Source organism: Corylus avellana, chromosome ca2 (genome assembly GCF_901000735.1).
Source record: "Corylus avellana chromosome ca2, CavTom2PMs-1.0".
Classification (NCBI taxonomy): domain Eukaryota; kingdom Viridiplantae; phylum Streptophyta; class Magnoliopsida; order Fagales; family Betulaceae; genus Corylus; species Corylus avellana.
The window spans coordinates 42775639-42793220 of NC_081542.1; the positions used below are offsets into that span (position 1 = coordinate 42775639).

The 17582-nt window shown below is 36.3% G+C and overlaps 2 protein-coding genes across 12 annotated transcripts in view; both read right to left on the bottom strand.

Annotated features, from left to right (window-relative positions):
- LOC132170867 (vesicle-fusing ATPase-like) overlaps positions 1–8241 on the bottom strand; it is a 30991-nt gene extending 22750 nt beyond the window's left edge. Inside the window, exons 1-21 of one of the 3 annotated variants that reach the window (XM_059582003.1) lie at positions 7898–8241; positions 7468–7563; positions 7309–7390; positions 7172–7222; positions 6769–6939; positions 6428–6582; positions 6230–6338; positions 5691–5790; positions 5553–5608; positions 5291–5356; positions 5113–5195; positions 4820–4953; positions 4116–4326; positions 3833–3964; positions 3700–3760; positions 3525–3584; positions 3349–3407; positions 3176–3263; positions 2373–2495; positions 2164–2229; positions 1299–1714 (exon numbers count right to left, since the gene is read on the bottom strand). In XM_059582003.1, coding sequence (XP_059437986.1) covers positions 1571–1714; positions 2164–2229; positions 2373–2495; positions 3176–3263; positions 3349–3407; positions 3525–3584; positions 3700–3760; positions 3833–3964; positions 4116–4326; positions 4820–4953; positions 5113–5195; positions 5291–5356; positions 5553–5608; positions 5691–5790; positions 6230–6338; positions 6428–6582; positions 6769–6939; positions 7172–7222; positions 7309–7390; positions 7468–7563; positions 7898–8058 — 2208 coding nt within the window. In that variant the 5' untranslated portion in view covers positions 8059–8241 and the 3' untranslated portion in view covers positions 1299–1570. Of the gene's footprint in view, positions 1–1298; positions 1715–2163; positions 2230–2372; positions 2496–3175; positions 3264–3348; positions 3408–3524; positions 3585–3699; positions 3761–3832; positions 3965–4115; positions 4327–4819; positions 5196–5290; positions 5357–5552; positions 5609–5690; positions 5791–6229; positions 6339–6427; positions 6583–6768; positions 6940–7171; positions 7223–7308; positions 7391–7467; positions 7564–7897 lie in introns of those variants that run through there. The other 2 variants (XM_059582002.1, XM_059582004.1) reach the window with 2 other exon arrangements.
- Positions 8242–9356: 1115 nt separating this feature from the next.
- On the bottom strand, positions 9357–15981 carry LOC132170332 (ABC transporter F family member 4-like). Of its 9 annotated transcripts, none has more exons than XR_009438951.1 (8): positions 15783–15980; positions 15624–15701; positions 12744–14956; positions 11839–11926; positions 11614–11735; positions 10796–10896; positions 10533–10632; positions 9357–9744 (listed from the first exon to the last, which is right to left on the bottom strand). XR_009438951.1 is itself a non-coding variant. In XM_059581273.1 (4 exons), the coding sequence occupies exon 3, from the start codon at positions 14941–14943 to the stop codon at positions 12757–12759; it is 2187 nt and encodes a 728-aa protein (XP_059437256.1). In that variant the 5' UTR covers positions 14944–14956; positions 15624–15701; positions 15783–15980; the 3' UTR covers positions 11838–11926; positions 12744–12756. The 9 variants fall into 9 exon arrangements, 2 of the variants coding, with proteins under 2 accessions (XP_059437256.1, XP_059437255.1); XR_009438949.1 differs by having other exon boundaries at positions 10343–10632; XR_009438954.1 differs by having other exon boundaries at positions 9357–10632; positions 15624–15667; positions 15783–15981.
- Between the last annotated feature and the right edge of the window lie 1601 nt (positions 15982–17582).

The window sequence follows — 17582 nt, forward strand, 5'->3', positions numbered from 1 at the left end:
GTTGTAAGCTGAGGTGTCAGCTTTTGAGTGGTGGGCAAAAAACCTTTGACCATATTGAAGTTAAGCTCATCTAGATTACTTGATTATCTTTGAGCTTTTCCTTATTTACGTGAAGAGAACAATTAAGGAAATTATGGTCATTATCAAACTCGGGCTAATTAATCTTCCTTTCCAAACACATGAAAATAATTACAATTACCTCTCAATCTCTATCGTCTCCGTTTCTCATTTGGATCAAGATCTCCTCAAATTTAGAAAATTTGAGATTCTCTTACTATTAAATCATAACCACGCTTTATACGTTTCACTTTTTTAAAAATAATAATAATAATAATAATAATAATAGTAATTTAAAAGTAATTTTGTAATTTCACAACGTTTACAGGAGTATAATGGTCATTTCACCATTTGGCAGTCAAATTTAACTTCAAACCCTAACCGGAGATACGATTTTGCAAAGTTTTTTAAATCCGATATACTAAATCAAGAGTTTTTGAACTTTAAGGAATATTGCAAAAATAAAGATAGTTTAGGAGAGTTAAGTAAAATTTCTCCTATAAATTAAATGATTAAATTAATCAATAATTTTCTATAAACTTAATCTTTTGGAATATGCAAGGATTTAACATGGCCGACGTTGATGGCCTCAGCGTCAGACCAAACCATGGTTGGGTCTTTGGTTCACGTAGGTTCGAACCAACGTTTCAATAGCCGACCATATTAGGAGCCCGTCACTCGCATAAGGTTATAAATGGTTCCATGCAATCTACCACCACTGCTTCTTCCTTCTTTCTCGAGCTTCGGCCAATTACCAAGCTAGTCTCTTAACCATATTTTTTTTTCAAATGGATTCAAATTCATCATTGGATTTGTGGTTTACATGTGAGTCGTACAAATTCAATAGGAGATTTAAAAAAAGAGATATGTTATAGTGTAATAAAAAGATCATTTTTGGCCCATAAAAGTCGTAGGTGGCAAGAGGTCATAAGCCCATCAGTGGGTGGGGCCACAGCAACTACGGATGGAACATATTGCCTCTTGCCACCTAGGACTTTTATGGACAAAAAATAATCTTTTTATTGCACTATATATATAGAGATGGTTGAAAGATAGTTAGGAAAACGGAGCTAAGATTTTTTTTTTTTTTTTTCTTTTCTTTTCTTTTTCTTTTTCTTTCAAGTGTCTGATATAAGAAGCCATTTCAAACACGCCACGTCAACCAGTATGACATGGGTGTCATAAATGAGAATGAAGAAGAGTAAAAGAAATATATTGAAATTCCCCCAAACAGACAGTAGAATCTCAAATCATCATCATACGTACATTTCAGCTGTGTTCAGAATCCTCATACTTCCAACAAAGTTTACAACCAATTTCCATCTAAGAACACAACTCTCCCAACATGGTGTGAATTAAAGCACCTATTTCAGAAACTGACTCTAGATAAGGCGACATGGAGAGAAAACCTCAAACTCAAATGGATAAGAAATAGTAAAAGGTGGGAGAGAAAAATAGAACATTGCAGTAAATACGAGGGATGGTTTTGTGGTCTGTTTTTCCGAGGCAGAAACTAGTTTCGAACAATATCCTGAAGGCAATCATTAAAGCGAGAGATCTTAATCTTCTCTTTGCCAGAGTATATTGCCTCTGAAGCTCCACCATGCTCACCCTGGGCTGCCATCTCAATCAACATATAGAGCTTCTTGATAGGCATCTACAAAGAGAAACGAAACAAAAGGAGAGAAAAATGAGTATGAATGACAATGTCCATTCCTTTGCTACTCATTTCTTCTGTAACAATGTTCATTTATAATGCTTGTATCAAGATACATGTTAGGCATATTAGTGCAGGAGTAAATTTCAAATGGTTCACAGATCTAAAGCTAGAGCTCCTAGAAAGGACCAGAAACTAAAACAAATATTCAACACCCGGCCCCCAAAAACGCGAAGAAAAAAAAGGATTAAAAAGAACAAAATTCATGATACGTCCCCGGGAAACTAAACAGTAATTGGTTTAAACGACCGGTTGGAGGATTGTTGGATTTTCCTGATTTTCATTGATTCTTTTCGGTGAAATAAAGGAAGAGTGAATGAGAAACATTTTTTTTTAAAAAAAAAAAAGACCCGAGAAATATGTCAAAAGGGTGATGAAGTATAACTTACATCATTCAGGGCCTCTGCAGCTGCATTGATATCTTCATCAGCAAAAACATTCAGCTTTTCTAGCACCTGCCATGATAAAAAGAGTAGATTAACATACATTCAAACTTTGAAGCTAAATGGTAGTATAATCCAGCAACAGAAAGCCAAATAAGAACACCACAACTACTATATATCCAAGACAAGAACATAATTGCTTGAAAATAATTTACCTTCTTTGCATCGTCTGTCTTCAATGTAGGAACATGGTAAGTGATAGAGAAAGCATCACAAATACCAATTGAATCTAAGATGCCAACTTCACTCGTTGTCCCTATAACCAGAAGTTTTTTTCCCTGACAACAAAAATCACAAGATGAACTAGTAATTATGACTTCAGCAAGGTCAGAAAACTACCATTAACCAAATCATAATTCACATAGTTACTAAAGAAAAAACCATGGCCCAAGATATCAGAAATTGTCACATATAAAGGTGTCTACGAATTCAGCCAGCCGCAAATGCTCTTTGCACAGCCAGTGATTGTGACATGAGTAATCATGGACAAAACAGCAGAACAACTTTCACCATAGTCTCACATACTAGTATTATGATTTAATGCATCTATTAGCTCCAGAAAAGTTGCTAGTTTCTTTTATAGGTAAGTACAACTCATTTATTCAAACATGGGATTGAACTATGGCCTAATCCTCCACTCTTTCATCAGATAGGAGGTGCTAGATCTAAGCTCTGTTCTCAAAAATTGCAATCTACTAATCTAGAAAGAATTCATATTTTTCTTCTTCCTTTATTCCTCCTTCATATATGTTGGGATCAAGACTTAGTAAAGTTGTATAGGTTATCTGTTGGATTTAGAAGTTCTAGATACATTTAGCTAGGCCTCCCTCAAGAAAAATGTCTGGCCATGCCTCTGGGATATAGCTATTCTTCAGGAAATTCACCTGTTAATAGTATAGTAGGAAACAAATTTATAAGAACAGTTTCTAGGCAGTAAAGACAAATGAAAAAGAGAAACCTTTGGAGGAAGACGCTTGAGCAGGACCATTAGCGTCTGAGAAACTAGATTCGAAAAACGAGGCCCAATGGAAACATACTCCAGTAGCCTGCATAAATGTTTAAAGTACACCAGATCCCAAGAGACTTAGAATTATAAAACTTCATTAGATTCAAATCAGCAGGTTTTAGTACCTTTCAATGTCATCAAGAATGATGATGCTCAAAGGTGACTTGTATGCATCCTCAAATACCTATCAAAGAATACATTATAAATAAGGCTCAGGAATTTCTGGCCCCCATCATCAATGAAACTAAAACCTTTACAAAAAGATCGTAAGAACGATTCAAAATCGTAGTGTTCTCAAAACCTTGACAATTTGTGCACATTTAGCGCACTCAGGAAGACCAACCATCGCTTCTGCTGAGACCTAACCAAATGTAGAACACAAAGATTAGATAATATATGGAAGTGACAGTAGAAGAAGCCATGATTCCTGGAAAGTAAAAACATATGATATCAACAATATAGGTCGGGTAACTTACTATCTTGACATATGGGAAATCACTGTCAATGCCAACAGTAGATGCTATTGTACTCTTTCCACTGTCCAAAACGGTAAGATTTAAAAATCTGCCATTAACGAAGTCATTTAAACAGAGAAAAACCATGCAATACCTTCCACTCGAGCCTTCCAAAAGGCAAGTAACAAGCGGGCTTCCTTTACTCACTTTAACTTGCTCTACAAGTAGCATAGATCTTTGATAAATGTGCTTATTTCGATCACCACATTCCACCATGCCATTAAGTCTAGAAACCATGTTAGTAAATAAGATTTGGCTTGAATTTAAAATTATAAAATCTAAAAAGGAGATAACAATATGATGTGAGTTTAACTACATTGAAAGCTAAAACATTCCCAAATTGCTGAATAGTTATCTAGTTTAGTTGGAAGCTATACCTGCACCGGTCAAGGTCATCAGTGGAGGCTCCAAATGCAGGAATTATCTCTTGGACGGCATTCAAAAAATCATCCATAGTAACTTTAATACTCTCTTCATCCACTGGTTTGGTAAGATCATCCATACTTAGTTGTCTATTCAAAGCATAAGATACTGCACTTTTAACAACCCCTTCGAGTTCAGCACCGCTATAATTTTTTGTACGAGCAGCTACAATCATAAAAATGAATAAATGAAGCAAGAGAATCAGATATAATATTTAAAGAATATTTTAGGAATAAGATCAGTACAAAAATGGAAAGAATCAGGATTAATATTTGAAGATATTTATTTAAGTCTTTCAAAGTTATTTATGTTTGCTTCTTTGGAGAGACTAGGGTCATTCTCTTCACTAATTGTTATTTTTTCTCTTCCTGAGTTCCCTTTTAAGTCTTCAATTCTTGATTTCTACTGCTATTGAAATCATTTGGCTCTTACAATTATTCTAATATCCATTTAACCGCATAGATCTATAGAAATTTTCATAAGCTTGAATATCCAAACCAGCCAAAAGAATTTTCTAGTGTAAATTAAGTTCTCAAACTAATCAAAACATGTCAGATAATATAATTTAGAAATAGTAAAGTCTCCATTTAACGGTCACTTCAGCCAAGCAATGGATGAATAAGTACATCTCACAAGCATAAGTCACCAACACACATACCAAGCTTTTCAAGGTTCACATCAGGAGCAAGAAAAGAATTCTCCTTCATCTTGTTGGTGTGAATTTGAAGAATCTGTAGGCGACCATTTTCATCAGGAAGGCTTATCTCAATTTGAACCTCCAAGCGCCCTGGTCTATACATCAAGAATAAATAATAGAATAGATTTATTGATTTTGTTATAAAACAAGAGTTACTTTGGCAATCTTGGCCACTATGACCTGTTTTTCCATGCCTTTTCATGAAATAAAATCCAAGTTTGCATGGGGAGAGAGAGAGAGAGAGAGTGAGAGACCTCAGAAGGGCTTCATCGAGCAAATCCTTTCTATTGGTCATTCCAATAAGCAAAACATTATTCAGAGACTCCACACCATCTATCTGGAAAGCAAGTCATCTCTTAGCACTGATAGTGGCAGAGAAAAACTTGCATTGATTTTGCAAGATTCAAAAGGCAGAGAAACCTCTTAACTAACCTTAGTAAGAAGCTGGTTTACAATACTATCACGAACGCCTGTACTATCTGAACGTGATCCTCTTGCCTACACATGGAGAACATGCATTATGCTCGTTCCTCTGGTTAAAAAACTTGGATTACATAATTAGACAACCTTAAATCTCAATTGTGAGAACTTTTTCTTTTATAGATTAAACTATGCAGATCTCAGGCGGAAATCTATGTTGGTGTTGGAAATGTGTGCTTAAATAAAACTCAAAATATCATGTCCCTTTGCATACCTTACAAATAGCATCAATTTCATCAAAAATTATTACATGCAAATCACTTTGGTCGCCTGAAAAGTAAAAGAACATGATTTATTAGTGATCGTCAAAAGACTAACACAGAAATACACTTGGTTGGTATATCTCCCTTACCCCGAGTTTTTTGATCTTTCTCAGCATCAGCAAAAAGATTCCTAACGTTCTCTTCACTCTGACCAACGTATTTGTTCAAAACTTCAGGTCCATTAACAATCTATTACAATTCACCAAAAAGAGGGGAAAATAAAAAAGATGGTCCATCAACTGCAAGCATAGATTTTCACCATCTTATGAAGCACAAAACACTACTAACTCATTTCTGTTATCGACATTATTCAGACATGTTGTGTTCTAACATCATATGCTCACATGCAAATTGAATATACCAAAATGGATAGTGACTATTGACATTTAAACCATGACGAAACCAGAAGTGCACAAGGTGGACATGCACTAGGTTGCACATTCAAAGGAAACATAACAGACATGTCTTGATGAGAATTTGTGAGCCAATCATGTGCTTGAGAAGCCTTTTCTACACACCAAATCACCAAAAACTTCAAAAAGGGAGGGGTTTGTCGTAGTTATAGCCTCAAACAGTATATAAAAAGTGAATATATATATATATATATATATATATACTATATCCAAACCTTCGGTTCCTTCCCATTCAACATTTTTCCAATCTGACGAGCCATAAGTGTTTTGCCAGTACCAGGAGGCCCAAAAAGCAGCATTCCCTTCACATGCTTAATCCCCAATCTGGAAGATCAAGAGATTTCCAAATAAGAGCATGTATTCAGATAAAACTGACTTGAATTAAAACAAAAATGAACTTTGAATAATATTACTTATTTGTCACATGGGGAGGGAAAACACGAGAAGCAAAGGCTCTTCGAAATATGTCTGTAAACTCTGCACTTAGGCCACCTATACCAAGTGATTGAAGATTAAACTTGTTTTGCCTGAAGATCTTGCTACCGGCTGCTTCACGCTGATTGACAATCTGCAAATTGAAGTACAAGTTATGAATTTAACGTTTGATATTAAATTGATCAAACTATAAATTCAAGGCAAGTGTCATAGGAATGTTCTGCATAAACGATTATCATGTTAAACTTATCAGTAGTTCAATATTATTAAAGCTAGCCAGGACAAGACAGCTAAGAGAAATAAAAGACAGAAATACAACCTTGATTCCACTATCACTTGATGTTTCAAAGACCAAGTATGTATCACTTGAAAACATCCCTCTTTCAGGGGCATTAGAGCTTTTTTGCCCCTCACCAGCAGCTTCATTGACACTGAAAATATAGTTATTTCCATGATACTCAAACGATACTTTTTGCCCTGTTGTCATGACCTGCATACAACAAGACCAATAATTGATATCACCCAAAAAGATTTACGCAAAAAATAACAAGCATGTTGTTTCTTGACTACCTATTTTTATATCAAGTTAATTAATACTAATTTTTTTAGCATTTGATCATCACACAACAATGCTGTAGAGCAAATTCTGATATATAGTACAAGTGAAACCCAGGTTCCTAAAAGTTCTATTTACAACAAATTCTCAATCAATTACAGCTTACCTGGTTGATAAATCTCTCTTTAAGTTGGTTAGCCAGAAGAACAGCATCAACCTACAAAAGGAAAAGATTAAAAAATAAAAATAAACTTTTTGAACACAAAACCTTCCAAGGTAAACAAGGATTGCCACTCCATATACCTGCTCATTTTTATTCCCCTTTTTCAGAAACTCCAACTCAAGTGTAAGCAACGCCAGCTCGAAATTATTAGGCGGGATAAATCTAAAGCAATAACCACAACATAGTTAGGAACGGAAAATGCGCAATTGAAAGACAAACACAAATTGGTATTGAATAACCTGCTAACAGATAACGAATCGCTGGTGCAAACTTTAGCATGCCGACGCTGAATCGCATTTAGAGCAATATGGCCACTGCTTATGCTTTCATGAGCAGTATATCTCAGTTAAGGCCACTAAAAAAGACAACTCTTCACAAACCAATCGACAAGTCGCTCCAAATCCCATATTAATCAGATCAAAAAATGAATGAACGCATTCACATCCTCAATCAACACTACAATTCACGGTAATTACTACACTTTTTATCGAATTAGGTTCTGAATAAAATGGCATTTATAATTAGAAGAGCAAATAGCATATGCAAAAACTTGATCAATACATAACTAACAAATTTATGAGTCAATTCATGGTTTTCTTAAACTATTAAAGCAATTTTCAATTACATGTAAGAAATGAGAAAAATAGACAAGAATTTCTAAAAGGATATGAAACAGAGAGAACGAAGGAATCGCCGATTGAAGCAAGGAAGAGCTTGGTGTCAGGGACAGCGAAGCCTTCGAGATCGTCATGCGAGCAGTAGGCAAGGTTGGTGAGTGCTAGGTCTGACGCCGGTGTGTTCGTCACGATCATGTTCGCCGAAGCTGCCATTTCTCAATCCACTCAGTGGTTGCTTAACAAACAAGTAACACTGTAAGCTTTAGATGGAGAGATTTGTTGATTTCGCGTTCTAAATCTCCATGAGCTTTAATAGCTGGCTTTACAAAGCCGTGCAGAACGGTTTGTAGGAAAGAATATCCATGATGGAGACATTCAAGTCAATGTCATCTCCAATCTTTCAATGACGTGCATGAAGAAAAGTGGTGTGAAAATCCGACCACTGTTCCAATTATTACTCATGTCTTTGGACAAAGATTGTCCTGACAAATTTCCTGCAATTTCTTCGCTTTCTTCTTTGAAACTTCCGAGTGATCATTGATATCACAAGCGCTTTCACATGCAAAGCAGCTTATTATTTTATTGGGTTTTGTTAAACTTAAAGCAGAAGGCAGAAATTATTGAAGGGAAACTTCTTTACGGATGCAGGATTCATAACTTTTTTAAATAAATAACTTGTTTTGTATGAGTATTAATCCACACAAATCTGTAAATAAATACTTCTCAGAAGAATTAGAATTATTTCTGCTGTCATTTTTGAATTAACATGGTCATTTTGTTCGACACTTGTTGTTAGAGAATAGAAATGCACCCCCAGTATCACGTACATTTCTGGATTATTTCTTGTTAAATAAAAAAATCAATAATAGTTAGAAATGTCACGTAAATATTATTTGAATAAATGGTGAATAAAATTATATTACATTTTTGCTCACAAAAAGCACACGCACAACGATGTAGAAAGTAGAACAGCCATGACGGAGACCTTCCAAGTCAATGTCATTGCTGTGAGAACCTTCCGAGTCAATGTCATAGGCGTGAGAATCCGACCACTTCTTCCAAATGGTATTGATGACTTTGACGACAAGATTCTCACGATAAATTTCCCGCCATTTCTTGGCCTTCTTCTTTGAAACTTCTGAGTGAACTTTTTTTTTTTTTTAATTTAATTTATGAGGTAGCAAAGTAAAAGAAGGAGGGTCAATGCAGGTCTTTCCGGCTCTTGATACGTATAGAAGAAAGAAAAGAGAGAGAGATAGGAATGCAGATACAGCCCATTTGGCAATGGCATTGCTAGAAAATTAGCTCTAGTAGAAACTTTGGTCGCGGACCAAGAGAAAACTTCTAAGTGATCGTTAATATTGCAATAGATATATTGCACACTTTTTTTTAAGTGTTGATTTTCTGACATGGAGTAAAAATTACTATTGAATATTATATGTACTTTTATTTATTATTTCATCCAATTATAATTTTCATTGCTACGTCGGAGAGTAAGCACTAATAAGAGCGAACACTAAAAAATGTGCAGCACGCTCCTTTATTGCAAAATAAAAGAGAAATTTTGCATGCACTCCCAAGTCTACACTACATGACGTGGTCATTATTAGATTTTGAACGGATCACTATTGAATTTTTGATCCAATAGTGAATTTTACTGTCAAGTCAGGAACTTTGTACTCGAGGATGTAGACTTAAAAGTGCATATAGCATTTCTCAAATTACAAACCTCGACACTTGGAACCAACATCAGTCGCTCCTTTGGTGAATCTGTGGTATCCATGGCTAAATTCAAGATATATAACTGATATGCAGAAGTCATCTCCTTTATCAAATTGGCCTTCGCAACTTTAACAATTGAGTCATGTAATCAATCATCCTTTGAAAAGTCTCGTCATTCTTGCAAAAACACGTATGGTAATCATGTTACTCTTTGCATGCTTCTTATTTATATGCTAAGAATAATGAGACTCAGTTATCAACAAAAATCAATCATTGGATGAACTATGTAATAATAAAAAATAAAAAACCAAGAGTTGATGCTAATAGTAAAAAAAAAAATTATTTAATTAATATTTTAACACTTTATGAGCTCAACATAGGACTAAAATGTGGAGACATGTTCCAAATTAGGATCTCTACTCTCATAGTAATCAGATGTCCAAAAGTTTAAGCTGATAAAAAAAATACAAATTTAATTATTTAATTAATATTTTAATAATTAATTAACAATCAACATAGACGACTCTTCTCCTAATTAATAAGGAGAAAAACTTTTGTCATGTACAAAGTCTATAGACTTGTTCCATTCCATGAAAAGTATGAACAAAGATGCACCCGGGGGATCTTTTCCAAAAATTTGTTTTAAAATTTTACTTTATTAATGATGACATCCTTAAACAATATAACAGTGCAATCTGGTCCTAAATTCCTAGTTACGTCCTTAATATTGAAGAAATAATGTATAAATAGCTTGAGAACAATGAGAATAATATACCTTGAAAGGAATCTCATACGTCCAACAGTTGACTGCTCAAATATATCACCACATATTTTTGTATGAGGCCTCATAATAAGCACGCTAAGAGCCTCTCTGACAAAGGAATGGTTGAAAATGCACATACTACAGAAAAATTTTAGCCACCAATAAAGGAAAAAACTCTCTAAAGCCAAGTGTGATAGCTTACAGCATAGAAATCAAAGCCACAACCTGGAAAGGGAAGCCAGTGTTCAGCCCAGCACAAGCAGCATGGGAGCTTCCATTCCATGGACAAATACCAAAGGTGGCTTTTGAATTTTTCACCAACAGAAAAAATGTTTCATATGGAGAAATCATCAGAGAAAGACAAAACGGTGGAGTTGGAGAGATATAGAGAAAGAGCTACAAAAATAGCGTCCAGATTTGAGAGTGACAAAGAAAGAGACGAGAAGAATGAGAGATGATTTATACCTGGAAGCTGGAGGACGGAGCGATTACAACGGCAGCGACAGCGAAGAGGAAGTTGAGAGCTTTAGAGGAAGGTAAAGGGCTCAAAGAAGAGGACCTGACAGCTGAGAGTTTTTTAGGCATCAAATGAATTGGGAGAAGAGACATTGTTTTCCTTTTTTTGAGTTTTTTTTTTAAATAATGGCTGATTTGGCAGGGCTGACTAGACCCTGCCACATCAGCCCAGCCTAGCATGGCCGTAGATGGGTCTACCATATAGCATTTCTCTTCTCTTAATTTCTATTGCTGTGCTGATCATATTTTCTCCCATGTCAAGGCATTACTGCCAAGACCCGCCAATTTACAAAAACGATTTTAAAATAAGGGAAAAAAAATAGAGGCTAAAATATTCCCAGTTCAAAGTTTAAAGATATTAGAAATAAAAACTTCATTTGCCTATCCTGCACAAGTCATAATCCATGTAGTATTTCATTAAGTTTCAGTAACTCCTTCCAAGGATGTAGATCTACATATTTGAAGGTTAAATTGACTATTTCAGGCCCTAAGAAGTGTACCACAACCAGACCAATCCATCCTCATGTCCAAATTAGCAAGTGTACAAGAACTAGACAAAAATCAGCATCTCACATTCATAAACTTCAGGATCTTTAAAGAAATTACATAAACCACTACGAAAGCATGCTTTATAATATCTTCCTATTGTTTAATTTACTAACATTGATGGAAAGTTGATGCTATCCAGCAACAGAAAGTCAAATAAGAAGAACACCACAACCACTATATATCTAAGACAATAAAAGAATAGCATGAAAATAATTTACCTTCTTTGCATCATCTGTCTTCAATGTAGGAACATGGTAAGTGATAGAAAAAGCATCATACCAATTGAATCTAAGAAGCCAACTTCACTCGTTGTCCCTATAACCAGAAGTGTTTTTTTTCCCTAACAACAAAAATCACAAGATGAACTATTAATTATGACTTCAGCAAGGTCAGAAAACTACCATTCATCAAATCATAATTCACAAAGTTGCTGAAGAAAACACCATGGTCGAAGATATCAGAAATTGTCACACATGAGGCTGTCTATGAAATCAGCCGGTCATCATTCTTTGGACAGCCAGTGATTGTGACCTGAATAATCATGGACAAAAAAGCAAAACAACTTTTAACCATTGCACCAAAATAGTACTATGATTTAATGCATCCATCTAGCTCCAAATGTTACTTCTTTCTTTTATAGGTATTTACAGCTCATTTACCCGTAGATGAGATTTGAACCCATGACCTCATCCTCCACCCTTTCATTGGATAGGAGATGCCAGATCATAGCTCTGCTGTCAAAAATTGCCTAAAGAAATAGCAGCCTAACATAGACTGAGAGTTGCAAATTTAACAAATGAATTACAATAGCCTTGTGGGATTTTCTTGTTCCCTATGAGAGATTAACACTTGTTCTCCACAGACCAGAAGAAGCAAGCTCAATTGTTTGTTTCCAAGAGCTGCAAATCCATTTCACCAGTAGTTGAGTTTTGGCAACCAAAACAAAGACAGAAGAACCAACCAGTTCAGAGTTCATCATAGTACTACCAATCCATGACATGGAATTCAATGCAAAAATTTCAGCAAGTATATGATAACATCAAAATGAAAAGGAAAAATTAGTATTATAACCAAGAAAGCCACAGCAACATTATTACAAAAAAAGTTGACAAGCTTGCATGAGATCAAAAATGCCCAGGTAACACGTGAACATCTAATTAAGTACTTATCAAAAAAAAAAACATCTAATTAAGTAATAAGGTTTGTAATTTCTACACATCCGCAATACAGGGATTACACTCAAGAGTAACAAAACAAAGATTCATCTGTTTTATTGCACTAAAAAAATTGAATACAAAAACATGCGCAATGGAAATTGCAGTATATGATTTGAAATGTCAATACTTGCCACAGCTGCCAAATCAATCGTCGACCTCTTGTTTGATCTCTCTTTGTAACTCCTCCTTGTACTCCTCAAATGTTCCAGGGTAAGTACTCGCAGTTCCATTTTCCACAACCCAAATTTCACTCCTCTCTTCATCATCACAAACACGTGATATGAGCCTAGAGTCATGACTGACCAGGACAACTCCACCAGTAAACTCATCCAGTGCATCAGCCAGTGCGTCAATGCTCTGCATGTCCAAATGATTTGTAGGCTCATCCAATAGCAATATGTGTGGCTTCGACATGGAAATCGAAGTGAAGACAACCCGTGACTTTTGCCCTCCAGATAATTTTGCAATTGGGGTGAGGTGATTATGGCTGGGGAGTCCAAATTTTCCAAGCTTTGCGCGAACAGCCTCCTGCTTGCTAAGTCCTTCTTGATCTGGATGAAGACGAAGAAGATACTGCACTGGTGTTTCCTCCATTGTTAGTAGGTCCACAAAGTGCTGTGAATACCTCCCAATCCTCAACTTCTGACTCCTCCGTACTTCACCCTCAGATGGAACCAAATCACCTGCAAGAAGATTCAGGAGAGTAGATTTTCCCGCTCCATTCGGCCCAACAATAGCAACACGTGTTCCCATATCAATACCTACATCAACATTTGAGAGCCTGAAATCCTCACGGTTTGGGTAGCTGAAGCTGACTTCAATTAGCTGCAAGAGTGGCGGTGTGAGCTCAGTAGGTTCAGGGAAGTGGAACTCCACACTGTAGTCTCTCCACTTCTTTGGGGCCTCTGGCTGAGGCTCATCCTCATCAACCTTTCCTTTTACCTTGCTCTTGGATGCTTCTTTTGCAGCATTAAACTTAGCCCGGTCTTTCACCTTCTCCTGCTGAGCACGACTCCCTGACCTCTTGGCTGCTTTAATTTGCTTCTCATAAGTTTCATACTTCTTGTTCATCTCTTTGCGGCGCTGCTCATACCCACTTTCAAACTCATCAAAGTTTCCGCGATATAAGTGAAGCTTAAAATCATGGAGATGAATTATCTCATTGCAGACGGAGTTAAGGAAATCCCGGTCATGTGAGACAACAACAAGTGTTTTCTTCCACCGACACAAGTACTCCTCTAACCATAGAACGGCCCTGAGGTCAAGATGGTTTGTGGGTTCATCCAATAACAATAGTGTTGGTTGCACGAAAAGTGCCCTAGCCAATGATATTCTCATTCTCCAGCCACCACTAAATGATCGGGTTGGACGACCCTGCATTCCCTTGGTGAAACCCAATCCAGCAAGAATCTTTGATGCTTGAGCCTCAGCCGCATCTGACCCCAAGATCTGCAACTTTTCATACAACTCAGCAAGCTTCTCTCCTGCATCATCCCCATAGCTATCTTCAACTTCATTCTCACCCTCAGCAGAAGAAGAAAAATTCTGCAAAGATGCAACCTCATTTCGAAGCTTGACCAGCTCTTCATTGGCTGAAACAACTGCTTCAAGAGCAGTTCTATCATCACCAACCACCTCTTGTTCAACCAAAAGAACATCAATATTCTTAGGTACTGGAATCTTCCTCCAAGCAAGGAGCTTTAATAATGTAGACTTTCCCATTCCATTGGGTCCAATCAAACCGTACCTTTTCCCGTGAGATATCTTTACTGATGTATTCTTCAAAAGCTCTTTACCCCGAGCTGACACAGAAAAGTTATCTATAGTTATATCTTTAACATTGGCATCAGCTTCATCACCTCCCTCAAGAACTGAGGTCCGACTACCAATAACAACAGTAAAAGCATCTCGGTCATCCTTAAGGGCCTCCTGTTTTGCCTGCTCTGCTGCATGGGCAGCAAGCACATCCTTCTTTTCTCTTTTTTTCAATTCTTTTTCACTCATCGATATTTCAAGTGCCTTTGGGTCACTCCTCCGTTGCTTCTGGATTTCACTCAGTTCTTCTTCAAAGGCATCCTCATCATCAGACGGAGGGAGATCAATGTCATCAGTGTAAGATGACAATTTTGGGGCGGCTTTTGTCTTAGGTTTAATAGAAGTAGCGGCCAAGGAAGAGGAAGAGCCCTTTTTAGGCTTATCAGGTTTCTGGTCCATACTGGCAAGCATTGCCGACACCGAAAGTTTCTCTTTCTTCCCATCTTTTGAAACGTCTTTGCCACTCCCCTTAGTTTTGGTGGTTGCACCGTTCTCCTCTGGTTTCTTCTTTCCCATTGCAGCAATCAATCTGGTGAGAACAAAATAACTAAAAGGTATGAAATTCTATCAACTTGAGTGATCTCAATTAAGTTCATCATGAACACAAAACATATATTTAGACCCACATTAGGCCTTCGCATGGGAGCTTACATGATAAAGAATTAAAAATAGAATGTACTGATATGCGCCATCAATTTCAAAAGAAACTATAGAGATAAAGCAAGGAAACATAGAATTCAACGACAGCTTACAAAAATATGCTTTATTCAGTTGAAAACAAGAAGTTTCCAATGTAGATTTTGTTGAGAATACTAAGATTGACAATATCGAGCAAGTATAAAGAGCTAATAGAAACCAGTTAAAAATGACAGTACTGGGGCAAAGAAACACTATCAATTTCATTCTGTAAACAACTTGAAGAATTCAAACAAAACTGAACCCAAATAAAAGGCAGATCTCAACCACAGCAATTGAAGTTTCAATATTCCCCAATTTTTCACTTCGAGATTTTGATATAATTTCAAATTGCTATACTGCCTTTTGATATAACCCCTAAACAGACAACAATTGCGGAAACAAGAAACCTCTTTTTCTTCCTCAATAAGTCAATGCATATCCAGATTAACGTGACCCTGCAATTGCTAATGCGTAAAAGCTTTTCATTTGGTACAAAACTAAGAAAGTTAAGCACAAACCTTAGACGGAGAGTTGATTCGATGAAAAGCTGAAAACCGTGATTCTGTGAAACTTGTAAGAATTAGAAAACACTAAACCTGAGAATGAGATATTTGAGAGAAACTTGTTAGAAACTTAGACCGTTAATCGTGTTACTTGTTAGAGAGAGAGAGAGAAACCTGAGAACTGAACGGAAAGCCGGAGCGGTGGTCCGGTGGAGATCGGAGCGGCGTGATGAGGGCTGAGCTGCGTAGGCGCCGTAGAACGAAGAAAAATGGAGTGAAGGATAAAGGTTAGGGCTTTTTTGCTTCTGACAGAAAAAATCGAAATTAATAATTTTTCCGCTAATGGAAATCTTAATCCGAGTCGGACGTGTTTAACCAAAAGACTGCCGAATAAAAAAAAAAAAAATCAAATGAAAACCCTTGAGAGTTGAGATGAGAGGGTAGAAAGACAGGAAACAGTGGGTCACCAGACTCACCAAAAAAAAAACAATAATAATAATAATTTTGTAATTTTATAGAGTTTATAGGAGTATTTGAGTCATTTTACCATTTGATTATCTAATAATTCCAAATCCTAACTAGAGAGGTGAAATTACAAATTTTTAAAAATTAATACATTAAATTGAGAGTTTTGTTTAGAAGGTTGAGTGAATTTTTATTTTTTTTTAGTTATTTACATGGGTAGTTTAATGACATCATATTTATTTTATCAAGTTAAAAAACCATTTTGTCCTTGCTGTTTATCCATCTCCATTTAATTCAAAGGGTACTTTATAGTAACAATACGTGTATTTTTACCATATAGATACGATATGATTCCCAACAAAATAAAAACGGCTACTCTGAAAGCTAAAACATTCTCAAATTGGTTCAATTTTACTCTGATGATGAGGTTTCCGGTTTTGGTCCACTTTTCTTTCCTAATAAAATCAATTTATGTACCCAAAAACAAAGCCTAAATTGTAGCAATGATAAGACCCACGATGAGGATTTTGGACAGAAAACTTTTACAAACCGGATTCTAGGAATATTATTTCAACGAGTAATAAGAAGTTTATATCATTTTTAATTAGTAAACATTTTATCTCTTTTTTTTTTCTTTTTTTTCTTGAGACAGTTCAAATCTCATTCATTGATAAACGAGCATAAAGCTCAAACAACACAGAGCAAAGCTTTGAAGCAACTATAATCGAAACTATGAGGTTACAAGCGTCAAAGATGACATATTACATTTCAGACTCAAACAAAATTCACTAACCTATGACTAATTTTTAAATTAAACAATTGATCTGCGCCAAACATTTTCAAACCAATGCATAGGTAGCTCTTATTTCTCGGCATTGAGGATAGAGAACCCCAAGCCAAAACTCATTATCCTCGACCCAAAAGCTAAGATAACGTTCACATCCACAATCCAAAGGTTTGGACCAAATCAACTACCCCAAATGCCATCTGGCGAGCAGATCGAAAGAGAGGATCGAGCATTATTACAAGCAAAAACAAAACCGATACATGGAAACAAAACAAGATAGAAAGAACAAAAAAAATGAAAGCCAAGGAAATAACCAACAGAAAAAAGCATACTAAGAGGATGACAGCAGCTGAAAAGAAGAGTCAGTCGCGCGCTCGCCGAAAACCGAAAACAAAAGGGGGCATTCGAAGCTCATTGCAGTGGGGGGCACGAGAAAAGGCCCAATAGAGGATGGTGGGCGGAGCAGGCACAGAAGAGATCGACGACGCACTCAAATGGAGGGGAGAGTTTGAGTGAAACCCAATGAGCATCACCCACAAAGAGTATCTACTTAAATAAGCATAAACAACAAAAGCAAAAGCAAAAAAAAAAACACTCGCAAAAAACAAGAAAATGAGAGAATACAAGAAGAAAATAAAACAAGAAACCACGTCGGGGAGGAAGGTTGCAGGGGGAAAATGGTCGAAACGCGAAGAACCAGGATGGAGCCGAAGAGGACAGGC